Raw genomic sequence first — 14899 nt, forward strand, 5'->3', positions numbered from 1 at the left:
TCTCAATCAAGGAACTCAGAATAAGAGAACCAAGATGAGGAAATGTGTGTTCTATTTCATAACTTCCACCTAGACCATCCTCATCTATCTCTTCTACAGTTCACCCACAATGCTGAAGGTTGGATTTGCCATTTTCTGGAATACCACACCCCCTGGTATTTTTTTGGCATGCTTTGCTGCACAGCCAGCAAAGTGGGATTCATGATGCTGTCATGAAGACAGGGAGAGAGCTGGAAACGAATTTGGGGAGACCTTAGAGCACCTTCCTTAGAAGAGGTGCTCTTTTCTTTGTAAGAGACTTTAGAGTACCTCCAGGGGCTACAGAAGAGCTGGAGAGGGACTTCAACAAAGACATGTAGTGACAGGACAATGGGGAATGTCTTCAAGCGGGAAGAGGGCAGCTTTAGATGATACTGGGAAGAAATTCTTTCCTGCAAGGGTCGTGAGACACTGGCACACATTGCCCAGAGAAACCGTGGATGCCCCATCCACTGTGGAAGTGTTCAAGGTCAAGTTGGATGGGACTTTGAGCAACCTGTCTAGTGGAAGATATGGCAGGGGTTGAAATGAAATTATCTTTGAGATCCTTTCCCACCCACTAGGACTCGTTATTCACTAGCTGAAAGATAATCAAAATAATAAAATAGTTACTGAGCTTGAGGAAAGGCAACAGATGAAACAGATCTGCTCTTTCTGCTGGGTTTCATTTCAACCTGTGATGCTACTCCAGATGGTGTGGAAGAAGAACATCCTGGCACAGCCTGACTTCCTGGCAGTGTCAGGCTCTTTGCAGGAAGAGATGCACTCCCTTTTTGGAGGGGGAGCCTGGGGTATTTGGCACTTTGCACATGATTCTGAATTAAATGGAAATTTCATCAAGGGTACTGACTTGCAGGCTCTCGACAGAGCAGAAATAAGAACTTTGCATGATCTTGTATCTCCTCTTGTAAAGGCTTCACTGTATTAATGAGGGTTCAAAGGAGTGCATTTCATCCACTAGAACTCCTTAGAGGAAAACCTCTTTTGAAAATACTTCTAACTGAATTTGAGGCAAATACTTCAGGGAGTAGGATATTAAAACCTGTATCAGAGCTAATAGAGTATTATATGAAAAGCAGAAAACAAATACTTAGCAGGTAGGTGAAGACACTTGTGTACCACAGCCTATGTAAAAGCTACATACAGTGACTGTTTCTGTGTAAAAACACCCTTTAGCTCTTAAAAACATCTGATGAGCTGGGGGACTCTGCTTTTGACTTCTGTACTTTGTCTTTTAATCAAGATGCACTTATTTGCACTCCTTATCACATAATGCCATGACTTTTACAGCAGTCAGCAGGGATGGGGCCCTGTTTCTGCAGAGCAGCTGAAGAAAATGTCAAGTACAAAGACAGGCGCTGCTCCCTTGATACAAATTAGCTGATCATGTAAATGGGGAAACAGGGAACTCTGACCCTCTTAGAGCAAAATGGGGATAGTGGATTAACACTCCAGACTTCTAATTAATCACAATGTGTCTCATCCTTCTGATTGCAGCTGAGTAGGCCATTCTTCTAACTTAAGCCCACAGCTGTCCATATTAGCACTTAGCTGTCAGTCCAGCTCCTTGTTCAGCTGTTGGCAATGATGCAATCCTGAATGTCTCAGAAGTAGATTTCAGAAATACTCAGAAACATCCTTATATGTCAACTATACTTTTATTGTGTGAATACTTAAAAAAACCCATAAATCTTAAATTCTAAGAACTGAGTGACACTTTGCACTGTTTATACTATTTTCCCATACAGAAAAAAGTACAGACCAGTACTGATCATAGTTCTTTTTTTCTATAACATGCACAAAGTATTTCATACAAACTACAATAGCATCGAAATTTTACAGCTTTGCTGAAATGGGAGTTCCAAAATTTATTACACACACACCAAATTTGTTTGAAGATGACACAGATTAATCTAAGTTTGATATTATTTCTCAGGTAAAACTTCTATATCATTGAACTGCTACAAGAAGATAGATATTTAACTACTTATTTTTTATCCAACTTTTAGACCATGTTTTAAGAGGAATACTTCAAATGCATTGAAGCCATTGAGTCAACAGACACTATGCTGACCCCATAAAACATTTCAGTAATAGGATCTCTCTTCTCAGTTTTAGGGCATCTGAAACCAAACTGAGCTTCTCACTGTCAAAAGCCAAACTAAAAAATTCTCTCCACAGAAATTATGTTAGTTCCAAAAAGAGCTATCTCAAGGTATTGTGGCACTGCTACAGGGTGCATACAAACCACAGCTACCCTGTCCTTCCCTCCCCTGTTTTGGTTTCTAAAATGTAACAGAGCAATCTCAGTGATGGAAGAAAATATGTGCACAACATATATTCAGACAAAAGGAAGAGTTAAGAATTTAATCTAAAATCTACAGACTCTAAACAAACCCCATATAATATGCTTTTACTATTTATAAAAGGAGTTCCCTTTTTCATTTAACACTACAGAAAAACAGCACTGCACTGTAACACTGATTCTTCAGTTATCTATAAAACAGTGGAAAAAATAAGAAAACTAAAATCAAACTGAATTTGTTACATAGCATCACTGGATTTTCAAGCCACAAGGATATCAGTAGGGATGGTAACGAGGCCCCGGGTTGTAGGAGTTGTAGCCATATTGTCCGTAGTGGGATGAGTAGGATTGTCCTTGTCTGTGCTGCTGGTAGTTGTTACCCCAGCCTCTGTCTGGCCTATGATTATATCTGTAGTCACCTTGCCAGTTGTATCTGTCCCCTCTAAAATATCTGCCATCTTGAAACCTGCAATGAGAAGATAGATCAAAGTCTGACATAAATTATATCAAGGCTAAAAAATGAATTCTAGTGAACTCTTATATTTGGCAGTTTTCATGAAAACTGTCATGTAACTGTTAATACACTCAAATATTTATATGTTTATATGACAAACTCATGAAAACATACCTACAGTCATCTGAGATCACTCATTAATTTCTTACCCAATACAATATTTAGAAAGTCTGTTTCCTAACACGGAGTATTCCCAGGCATTAGGTGAACTGCTGGAAGTTTAAACAGAGACTGAAACAGACCATAAATCTAAAAATCAACCCCAAGGCACATCTGTAGTGCATCAAAGCCAGGGTTCATCCAGCAGCTTCAAGGTTGAAAGCTTTGGCAAAGCAGGCTTCAATACAGTTACAGCCACCTAACAGCACTGAGTCCTGGAATTTGAATATGCTCTAAAATACATACTACTGCTAAAACACTGCTACTTTATCAGTGGCATTTAGCCATTGTTCAGTCTCAATTTTGTCTTAAATTTGAGACTCAGTCTCAATTTTTGTCTTTCAGCCCTGTCTCAATTCCTATCAAGGCTTGAGCTGCCTCATAGTCATTTTGTTTGCAAATGGTGTGGTGCAGACAGATAACATTTGCAAAAAGTTTACTTTGTGACCATAGTGTAGGTGTAAGAGCTCATCAGTTCAAAGAACCAAGAAGTTTTTAAGAACATCTTAAACTATCACCTGTTTTTAATCTGTGATTCTGTGTTTTACTTAATGACAAGCTTCAAAGGTGAGAAAAAGTCACAATGTTGTCCTCCTTTTCTTCAGATAAGGCACAAATCCTGTTTAGATATTTAGCTAAGGAGTTTTCCCAGTTGTTGGCTGGACTGAGTTTAACTACTTTATATTAAAGGCTGATGTTAGTATTCCCATATGTACTACATGCTGTAATTGCTGTTTTTCAGTCACTCAAAAATCTGTCCAAAATTCAGTAAAAAGCTGCAATTACATCTTGAAGAAATAATTCAAAGTATTTTGCTTTGGCAGGTAACACTGTACTTGCCAGACAGATTGGATGATTGATTTTACAGTCACTTCTACTGAATAAAAGAATTACAGACTAATCTTGAAAAATACAGCAAATATTTAGCTTACAAATTAAATTCTTTCTGGACAGCTAGTAACAGATAATCAACTAGCAGCTTGTTCCTTTGGACATCTTCCTGCCAGTTATCATCCAACATAAGATAGGCTGCTTAGTTTTGCAGAAGTCTCATCTTTCCCCTCTGGAAAAATGTTTCTGGCTGAGCAATAACAAACCCCAGGGCAATGTGTTCAGTGGTTCCAGCTCATTCTTTACTAAAAAGCAAATAATTTAGTTCTTTTATACACAATGCAAAAACTTTGCCAGTCAATACAGAGAAAATGAAAAACCTCATTACTTTTCAGAGAAGACTATATTCCCCTTAAACATCGTTACCTATATATGACAAAGAAATACTTCAGTGAACAGAACAGACTCCTATACTTCTGAAATCAATTATCATTTAACTGTACTTGTGAAATGACCACAGTTAAAAAGAGAAACCGGTACCGATCTCTGTTTCTCTGGTTGCCACCAGATCTGTTTCTCCATTCTTCAACTATAGGAGGGGGATCTGCAGGGCGTTTTAGATATTCTTGGTATTCTTCATCATCCGATGTGAATCGATGAGCAAACATCATTTCATAATTTGGGGGCATGTCAGACAAGGAAGTCATTCTGAAAACTTTAAACATGAACACAACAAAAGTGGCTTTAGCAATGTATTAAGACTCTCATTGTAATAGCTACCAAAATCCATGTAGTGAAAATGAAGGACAAGTTACACTCAGATTAACACAGCTGTTGGGTTTTGGGAAGACAGCATAGATACCTCACAGGAAAAAGTACTTCAGAACATGCTCTCCATCTACTCCTGACACTGACTCTTGACAGGAAAACAATTCGTACAATCAACTTCAAAAGTTTGCTAAGGTAGAATATCATGCAAAGCCTATAGATACACATAATCATCAAGACAGGCAAAATAATCAGATTTATTCACAGTAATTTATCTGTTAATAACTTGATTCAGGGAAAGATCAGCACCTAAGAGGATGCTTCATTACCTCATAATATGCCCATCTGATGGAATTTGTGTTTAAGGCCTTTGTTTCCTTATTTTTGTATACATGCATTTGCCATTCACATGTTGGCATTACCTGGTACTGTCCATCAGCAAAATATGCTCTTAATAGCGAATCAGAAAGGCTCTAAGCCCACTGTTTTAACGAGCCCCACATAATTTAGAGCATTTACAGTATCTGGTTCTGGACTCCCAGAATAAGCTCTTCTGCCGTCTCCCAAAGATTTGCTGGCAGGACCCCAAGAGCTAAAATATACAAAATATACACCAGTCTGGGGCTCCTGCCCGCTGCACCCACGGCGCTCCGGTCGGTGGGGTGTTCTCGGGAATCCGTGCGGTGCTCCTGCGGCCCCAGTTCCCCTGCAGCACCCTCAGACATCGGTGTCTGCTGCCTCAGAGCCCCGGGCAGCCTTTCCCCGCCAGTGACAGAGCACACGCCGCCCTGAGGCAGGGGTAGGAGTAATCCCTGCAGGGAAAACCCATCCTCCTTTCCTCTGCCAGGAGCTAACCTCGTTAGTTGTTTATTACGGGCTATCTCTAAGGAACTTCGCTCCGCAAGTCTACGGCAGTCGAGGTGAGGGCGGCGGGGGTAGCACTGCCCTGGGGAGCCGCCGCTACAGCTTCTCCTGAGCAGCTGGAGGTGCTCCCCTCCATAAACAACAGTTTATCCCGTTAATATCATATCCATCCCGGGGGGGCCGTACCGGGGACACCCGGCACCCCCCTGCACCCGAGGCCAAGCAGAGAGCGACGGAGGGGGCTGGCTGCCCCAGGGGCGCTCCGCCGGAGCTCCCTCCCCTCACAGCGGGCCGGACAGAGCTGAGGGAGGCCGGGGGGTCGCTCCCGCTCCCTCCCCCCTCACAACCACCCTCCTTCCCCCGCATCCGCCCCGCCGCCCCTCACCGCGCCTCAGCCGCCGGAGCCGCCGCCGCGATCCCGCCTCTTCCGGGGCGGGACGGGGCACGCTGAGGCGGGACAGGGGACACCGGGGCGGGACACGGCACACCGGGGCGGGACCGGCCACACCGGGGCGGGACAGGGGACACCGGGGCGGGACAGGGCACACCGGGGCGGGACCGGCCACACCGGGACGGGACAGGGGACACCGGGGCGGGACGGGGCACGCTGAGGCGGGACACGGCACACCGGGGCGGGACAGGGGACACCGGGGCGGGACAGGGGACACCGGGGCGGGCGGAGCGGGCAGGGGTGGAACCAGCGATTCCCTCCGGTTAGGGTTGGATGCAAAGCACGTTGGCAGGAGTAGTATTGAGCCTTGCGTGGCGCTGTCCTTCGCTGCCACGCGGGTGTTAAGGAGGTGACACCTGAAATGTTTGGGGTTTAGCCGAAAGGTGCAAATGAAAAGGGTGAAGTCAGCATGGCGTCAGTGGCTGTCTGTAATGCCATATAAGTGTATTTCTGGTATAAAAAAGCTTCAGGATGTGTTGACTGCTACGTGAGGAAGGTAAGATGACGTGAAGCTTTTTGGCAGGCAAATAACTCCGTGTAAACCAAAATAATTCTGTGCTGGCACCTGCTCCAGCAACACATTTACGCTGCCAGCCAGTGCTGCAGGCAGCGGTCACTCTTGTCACCCTTCATACAGATGAAGTTATGTGTGAGCCTCAGAACTTCAGGCTTGTCACCTTTAGTACGGATGAGGTTAGGGCTGGTGGCACCAAGACCTCCCCGCAGCAGAAATGGTGTCGGTGACCCTGGTTCCCAGTTTGCCTTGTTCCCACAGCGCCGATGTCTTTGCAGTGCTGACAAATTTCCACAACACTTAAGCCAATGATTTTTAAACGGTCTCTTGTGCTGTGTACAAGAAATATTTTGGTTTTTTTAAAGGTCACTTTCAGAAAGCAATGGTTTTTTACAAGCTCTGCTAGAGATTCTATTGCTCGTGGGCTCTAGAAAAGCACAGAGAGTAATAATCAGGTAGATCACTTGAAACAAAATGCCCCAGCAACAGCAATACCAGTATCCAACTCTCCAAAAATATTAGAACGAATAAGTGCCCTTTGTTTGATATAAACAGCAATAATTACAATCTGCTCTCCTGTGAGATCTACAGCAGGTGTGTATTGTCACTTGCAAAACAGGAGACGATGACCTCAATCCAAATAGCATAATGCGAACACCTTAGCCTGGACAGCTAGTTCTAAGCCAAACAAAATGTCATTGAGGCTGAAAAATAATATCTTTTCACTTAGGTTTTTCCCTTATAATCCCTCTCCTACTGACTGCCTCTTTGAAATAGGCACAAGTAAGTAGGGTTTTATTTCTTCTCCAGACATGTTTCATTTTCATCACTGGATATTGCAGTTTCAGGTGTGTCTACAGAAGATTCTATGCATAAAGTTAAGGAGATGATTCTTAATAAAAGGTACACACTTCTCTATTTTTGAGGCTCTAGTCTGCTGTTTCATGGGTGACATTTCTCATTAAAAGATCAAACTTAATATTAAACCTTTAATTATAGGCTCAAGTCATCCATACATGTACACAATTTAGGCATAAATATAAGTTCTGTTGAAGGCATGGGCCCCTTGTAATCCTATAAGCAGTATATTTCACAAATTACAGTATTGGAAATGTGCTCTCATCAGCACATTTTGCATAGAAAGACACTTGCAGGGAGTGGCTAAACCAGTGTGGCACACAAGTATATGTAATATATATTTATACATGATACTTTTGCTTTAGTTCTTTTTTGTCACAAGTCTCTATGACTGCTTTGGGTTATATCAAGAAGGAGATCATGATCCAAGCAATATCCTATGATTTCTCATAGATGTTATTCTGAAATTCAAACTGCATATAAAAAACCTGAAGTGACAGATGATTTTTAAAGGAATAAAGGCACTCAGAAATGAGTATTGTCACCGAGTAGAACTTTCAACACCCACTAAATGCCTCACATAGCACATACCTACAGACTAGGTGCCTGAGTGCTTAAAAGGTCAAGCTCCAAGTGTTGTCAAGACAGAGAAATTGATAATCCACTCTTGCAATCTTTCTGCTCACTTCAAGGCTCTCTGGGTAATTAATGTGTTGTTTTTGTGTGAACACGATCTCATAATCAGTATTTCTGAAGTCTACTGCAGTGTGATAAAGCCTCAAAGGGTTTGCTTTTTTCCTGTAGATTTCATAATGTTAAATAATGTGCTGTTAGACAAAGTCTTATCTTCCAAAATTTTAACTAAGACTTTTTCCTTGTAGCCTATTGGAAATTAATTAAGCTTTTGTAGAATGGATCTTCCTGGCCGAACAAAGGAGTATGTGCTAAAACTAGCAAAGTCTTGTTTGCCTTGAAACAATGGAAAATGACAGGGGGTTTTCTAGCTATTTTGCCTTGATAACTCTTGATTTTCTATCACTTTGTATTTGATATTTCGCCTAAATCCCCAGCTTCTGGACTCATGTATTTTCTCTATACTCAACTTCCATTTGAAAATTAATTTCTCGGCCTTCTTATTACAGACAGTTCTTAGGTAAAGAGGTAGGTCTGCTCTACAGGATAACCAGCCCGTACCAAGGAGCAAAAGGAAAACATTGTTTGAATTTTATTTGTTTAAAATCTTATATATTTTGCAATTTTCTGTTATCTTTAAGACTGTGTTCGTTTCTCTGTCTCAGTAGAGCTTGACAGCTGTGACATTTTTAATGAAAAGTCAGCATGTGTCTATCTCAGTAGCAAGGGAAAAGGAGAACTAAATTTTTTTGGGGGGCGGCATTTCTATATCTTTAAACAGGAGGAATTCATTTTCTCTAGGGTTAATATCAACTCTGAGAAATCAACTAAGAAACTAACATCACTTGTAATTGGGGCCTGTCTGATTGAGGGAATATTTGTCTATAAACAAATAAGCAGCTAAGCCTCCATAAATGGTTATGGATCCTGCTGGGAATTTTTAATAACAAAGTCACATTTCAGAAAATATTTTGGTGAAAATTTGTCTTCAAAACTCTGATTTTTTTCTCCTCAGTGGTTTCCTATCAGCCAATTTCCCTCTCCTACCCCGTTATTTTTGAATGTCTCAGTTACTGTGTAACTGAAAGCCTGGTTTGTTTGTACAAGGAAACCTGATTTCCCCAGGTAATTTATTCTAGGAAATGGTGATGTCTGGCACAGCTAGGGAGAGCAAGACTTTATGTTCTGGCTCCAGCAGGTACAAACGGCATGCGTGGCAGCCTTGTTATTGATTACCCATAAAGGAAAGCTGTGTTTCTGTGGGCACCAGAGGCTGTCACACCACCAGGGGACATCTGAGCAATAACGAGCGCCAGGTGTTTGCTCGATCATTCATTGCACTGGGAGATAGGTAAGCAGAGATACTGCTTAGCCAATCTGCAGAAATATTGGGGGTTGTGCTCTTTCTCTAGGACCTCCTGTGCTCAGAAGATGAGCTCTCGTAATGGGATTTTATTCCTTTGTCTGGAAAGGATTATTGCCTAGATGAACCTCACTTAAATAACAAGAAAGACGGAAATACAACAGCTGCTACTGACAAATGCCTCTGAAGTCCATGCAACTCTTCTGTCAGATCTCTGCTTTGCCTTTGCTGTTATACTGTACAGTATCACTGAGCTTCAGAGTGTCTTTCACACACCTCCATATGGTGTTGTAAAGTGAAGTCCATAAAGGAACAGACTGCACATTTCTAACGACTTCACTAAACTTAATAAAAGAAATGTTTCCTTCCCGTAACAATGACCTTTAAATGTTAACTGGCTGAAAAAATAACATTGTCCTTTTTTAAAAAAAGGGGGAAATGCAACTCTTGGTGCTTGTGTTACAGAATAACAATTTTGGTGCTGCGGGGGGCCCAATTCCTTTGCATAAAGTTTACAACAGTGCTTGCTTCCTAATTTATACCAGTATGAAAGAAGGCCTTTAATTTCCCTAAGAGCTTCTTCTGTTGTCTGTCTTTTGAAAATCACAGTCACATTAAATTATATTTCTAGCATATTGCTCTTAAAATCTGTCATTTATCCATATTTATAAACATATATACAAATCTAAAATCACTACATTCTAGCTGCCTTCTTTTGTTTTCACCTTTTAAACTGACTAAGCCAGCTATGCCCTTTGGGGTCTATAAGAATGAATCATTTTTATTATTTTTTTCTCTCTTAGACAGTAATTACAGGGTAGTATGCTGTCTCTAGTTTTTAATATTATGGTGCCATTTTAATCCAAGGTGCAACACCATTAACTTCAGCAGAGTTACACTAGCAATGAATTTGTCCCCAGGAGGCTTTTCCAAATGTTCAGTTCTTTCCTCATGATTACCCAGAGGAGTGGAGAAGAAGAAGGCAAGACAGAAGACCCTTTGATAGGAGGAATGTAGTTCAAAGTGAAGTCTTGTTGCTGCCATTCATGGTGCTCCATATGTTCCTCATTTGGGGTGGAGGTGGGTTAGACCCCGTGGGGCACACATGCTGGGGCTGGGGGGCAGGCAGAAGTTTAACACAGCACATCTGGTGCACAGGTTATGTAATTTCCTAGATGTAGGTACGGTACAAATTGGAAGAAAAAAAAAAAAAAAAAGAAGAGAAAAAGTGGGAGGAATATTCAGGCACTTTAAGTGCAGTTCTGTGGAACTGCTTGAAAGTGGAGTAGCCAAACGCTTAGATATCAAACTCATCATGATCATCATGCTGTCTCAACTCCAACTCAGATGCTTTTTAGATGTCAAGTAATTCTGTAAGTGGGGATGTGTGAATCAGTGCTACCATGGATTACCTATTGTTAAGACAGTTGCAAAATATAAAGAAGGTACTTGCAGAAGTTTCTAGCACTAGATTTTATTCATACTCAATTTTCTTCTGGATATTTAATTTCAGTTTTGTCTCCTTTCTTTTGTCCATATCCAATCTAAAACATTCAAATCCTCTGCAGTATGGAAACACCAACTTGTAAGTTAAATACAAATTAGTAGCACCCATCTGAGTTTGGAAGGGGAATTGAGAGCATTTCCTCTTTGCTGTCGGGGAGCAGAGAGGGACAGGAGGGTAGCATGGCTGGCAGGGTAGGGGGCTCATCCCACAGCCCTGAGCAGGGCTGGCCATTGGCAGCTGACGGAGCTCAGAGGGGCAGACAAGTTCACGGGGATGAGACAAGTCCAAGGCAAGGCAGAAATTCAGGTCAGCACGTGGGTCACTGCCCAGATGAACAAGCCCAGCAGGGCTGGGCAGGGACCGAGGGCCCCCATGCCTGGGGCGGGGGGGCCCAGGGCTGGTCGTGCCAATTAAGGGCTGTCAGTGCATTCAGGGCCCCAGCATGCACATCTGGTAGCAATTGCTGCTGTGTTTAAATCAGAAACTCAGATCCTTGCAAAGCCCAGGATCTAGCAGGGGGAAGTGGTTATGCCTTTCAGCAAAGGTGTAGTGTTTCTCCTGGGTTGGACACTACATGCAGTTTGCCTGTTGCACTCCAGTCAGTTGCCTCGGATACAAAGTCAAATATTCAACATCTAAAGAGGATACCTAGGTCTCCTGTTTTACTCCCAGACTCCCTTCTCAGAAGGGTGACATTCTGTGGACACTGGAGCATTGCCCTGAGGCTCCTGTGCTCACTCTGGGGCCCAGGTCTGAAACCTGCCCTTAGATGTGCCATGAAGCCCCTGCTCCCGCCTGTCCTGTCCCTGTGCAGGGTGTGAGCACGGGTTCAGGTTCTGCTAAAGGCACTGAAACAGAACAGCATTTCAGGGTCGTGCTCCCTCTTAAGGCCGAGGTCTGTGGAACTGGTCAAAGTAATGCTCCCTCCATCATTTACTAAACATGGCTCTTCCCAGATGGCTTTACCAAGAAGCTGTTAGCATAGGAACTGGTCTCCCTTCTTTCTCTTGTAAGAAGAGTTCCTGAATGTTCTTTGCAACCCCTCTTAAGTTTAAGGGCCATTAGTGAAAGCAAAAGCTGCGCTATAGGCCAGCTTTATAGTAACTCAAATTGAGAGTGTCTTTTTAGTGTTAAGTAACCATTTTAAAAAGTTGCAAATCAGAATTTTCCAGTCATAACAATCATCATTGAGACCACACTGTGCTGCAGTGAAATAAGGTATAAGTGAATTAGCTGAGCAGCAGAGAAGCCTGCAGGATTTTGCAAAGATGGTCTGAGCAGTCTGCTCCCTGTTGGGAGCACTCCTCTGTGCATCCCTGCATTGTGCCTTGCCCTACACAGAACCTGGAAACTCTTTGACAAGGAACTATCTTTTCAGTTTATGTCTGTGTTGTGTGGAGCTTGATGCTTTTCCGGGGGTCTGGGCCAACACTGCTCAGAGCAGTAACAACTTTCCCTCCTGTTACTAAATTAGGACTTGAGATCATTCTTTTGAGATCATTCTTTCCAGCAAACAAGGGTTCCTAATCTTTCAGGAGATTATGTATTGGCTGCCACTCTTCTGCACCCCCTCCTGCCCTCCTGGGGCACCCCTCTGCCTCAGATGACAAGGCACAGCATCCTTTCCTCCCTTAGTTCCGCTGTAATTCCTTCTCCATCTTTTCCCCAGGCTCCTTCAGCAGTTTCCTCTCCTGGACCATTTCCACAGTGCTGTTGTTCCCTGTGGCCCTGCTCACCCTTCCCGTTTCAGGTCTCCCTTCCCTGCTTTCTTGAGTTGTAGCTGTTTCTTCCCTTTCCCCACTCCACCTGCAGAACTCTGCTGTGGAGGCAATCAGCTGCTTAGCAGGGCAGTGCTCAGCTGAACTTTTTGATGCTGGTGGAGAACTAGTGCAGAAGATCTTTCTGACTACTTGACAGTCTAAATTTTAAAAATATAGAGATATTATCATGGAAAATTCATAGTTCTGATGGAGCTTCTGATGGAGGCTCATTAAAAACAAGCTAAGAAAATCTCACATATAAATGAAAAGCACATAGTAGATCGTGGTGATATGCTGAATATGATTGTTTCTTATTATGCTATGGCTACCCATTTTAAGAATAATACACAGTTATTTTCTTGGTCTTAAATGGTAGTGTGGAGATATCACAAACCTCTCAAGTAAAAACTTTAATTAAAAAGCAAACATTAATCTCCAAGCACTACCATCTGCAGCATATTGCAAGATAAGACTTCACCAACCTGAAGAACTAAGCACGATTCTAATTAAATCAGGGGGGAAAATTATGAACTAGATATATGATTTATTTAAGGATAGCAGTTATATAAGATATCAAAGATCTCATGGTTGCTATCTGATGGGAAATGTTGCTGCCAGATCTCACAGACGATTTCCAGGGAGTGAAATCCTTGTTCCACTGATTCCAAGTACTGCTGTGATTTTGCATTCCATGGGGTCAGGACTTTGTGGTGGCTCTGTTGGACGTGGGAGCCTCATTGGCCCTGTTGAAAGCTGCAGATGATCCAGCAAGGAAGCAACGTGTTCCCGTGTCATGAGGAACCACCACACTGCATGTGCTGCTGCTCTTCCAGTGAGGCACCAATACAAAGTCCTGACTATTTATGGTTATTTAAGGTCCAGCACACCTTTTGAAAATTAAGTCTCTTAATCCCTGTATGCTGGCCACAATCTATTTTAAGTGATGCCATTCAGCATTTCTATATTGTTCCAGATGAAGATAGTGTTGGCCATTGCATCCTGTTTCAAACTGCATGCTGGACTCCTCTGTTTTGGAACAGCTGATATTTTCCAGAAACAAAACACCATGCTGCGCTGGTGTGTGAAGTGATCTCTGTGTATCCCTCCTTGTGCCACAGGAATGGAATAAGGATTAATCAATTATGACCAAATCATGCTCCCAGTGAAGTCAAAAGAAGGGTTTCCTTCCATGGGTATCATGTGGGCCAGGGCTGGCTTCTGTTTGGATGCTATTGCTTTGAGATGCCTGCATGCAAAAACAAAGAAAAATGCAAAGCATCACCTTGTTGAAGGTGTCTGTGTAGTGAGAATTCCTTTAGCTGGAGATGAAAATGCATTTTAACAGCTGTTTCCTCAAGAGTTTAGTTACTTGTCACAGCAGGCATTATTGTGCTCGAGGAAATTCTGGTTTGTTGAATGTGGCTTTAAGCATGTGGGTGCTGGCTGGCATTCGTGGCTTTGCATGTCCTGTGCATTCAAAACATGCTTTGTTATGCTTCCAGGGCTGGCTCCTGCTATTTCCCAGAACAACTTATGCTGTGGAATTGTATCTCAAAAGCCATGTTCTTAAATCCAGCTACAGCTGAGCCTTAAATATTGGAAAAACATCGAATACTGAACAAAAATAGCTGCAGGTTATTCTCTATGAACAAGTTTTAATTATTTTGGGCAAAGAAACAGCATCTAAAAAAGAGCAATTCTGGCTAGATTTCTAGGAGACTGCAAAATATTTTTTGCTTAGATGTTCTGTCACATACCACTTATGATGTCACATTTAGAACTGTAAATCCATTAACAATTTGGACAAATGATATCACTGAAAAACATTTTTGGAGGATCACCTAACTTCTTCCATGCAAACATAATAATAGCACATCTCTCGTGCAAATATAGGAAAGAGTGGTCATGAACTATTTTGGGAAAAGGGTACTCACCAGATGGACACTGAGAGAATATTCAGTCAGAGAAGCAGAAGAACAGTAATAAATATTATTACGGGTGAGTATGGATGAAGATTAGCCCTATTCCTGCACAAAAATGATCAAAATAAACTTAGAAAAATGTTGGTACATTCACAACAGAAATCATGTGCTCTTCTGCAAAGAGCCAGTAAATGAATAGAGGACATGCGTCATCCATACCTTGTAGTGTTGACTTCATTTTCTCGAGTATGTAGAAAAGGTTTTGATTTGTGTATATCAATACTTCTTTGTTGGCTAAATTAAAACAAAACACAATTAAAAGCTTTTCTGGAAGTTGTAAGTGTTCTGCTCCCCTTTGCTCAAGTCTCACAGTGTTAAACTGAATTGTTTGGTGTCATCTCCCATGGTAGT

General features: G+C 42.3%; 1 protein-coding gene and 2 long non-coding RNA genes across 4 annotated transcripts; 2 read left to right on the top strand and 1 right to left on the bottom strand.

Moving 5' to 3' along the window:
* Window positions 1–1678: 1678 nt before the first annotated feature.
* RAMAC (RNA guanine-7 methyltransferase activating subunit) lies at window positions 1679–5973 on the bottom strand. Of its 2 annotated transcripts, XM_068203820.1 has the most exons (3): window positions 5866–5973; window positions 4389–4563; window positions 1679–2810 (listed from the first exon to the last, which is right to left on the bottom strand). In XM_068203820.1, the coding sequence occupies exons 2-3, from the start codon at window positions 4553–4555 to the stop codon at window positions 2621–2623; spliced, it is 357 nt and encodes a 118-aa protein (XP_068059921.1). In that variant the 5' UTR covers window positions 4556–4563; window positions 5866–5973; the 3' UTR covers window positions 1679–2620. The 2 variants fall into 2 exon arrangements, with proteins under 2 accessions (XP_068059921.1, XP_068059920.1); XM_068203819.1 differs by lacking the exon at window positions 5866–5973 and having other exon boundaries at window positions 4389–4573.
* Window positions 2906–3579, top strand: LOC137481879 (uncharacterized). The gene is made up of 2 exons (XR_011003738.1): window positions 2906–3306; window positions 3337–3579. It is a non-coding gene; the product is annotated as an uncharacterized lncRNA (long non-coding RNA).
* A 186-nt stretch (window positions 5974–6159) lies between the features above and the next one.
* Window positions 6160–7363, top strand: LOC137481880 (uncharacterized). Its single transcript, XR_011003739.1, has 2 exons — window positions 6160–6427; window positions 7288–7363. It is a non-coding gene; the product is annotated as an uncharacterized lncRNA (long non-coding RNA).
* The last annotated feature ends 7536 nt before the right edge of the window (window positions 7364–14899 follow it).

This window comes from Anomalospiza imberbis, chromosome 13 (assembly GCF_031753505.1).
Source record: "Anomalospiza imberbis isolate Cuckoo-Finch-1a 21T00152 chromosome 13, ASM3175350v1, whole genome shotgun sequence".
In the NCBI taxonomy this organism is placed as follows: Eukaryota; Metazoa; Chordata; class Aves; order Passeriformes; family Viduidae; genus Anomalospiza; species Anomalospiza imberbis.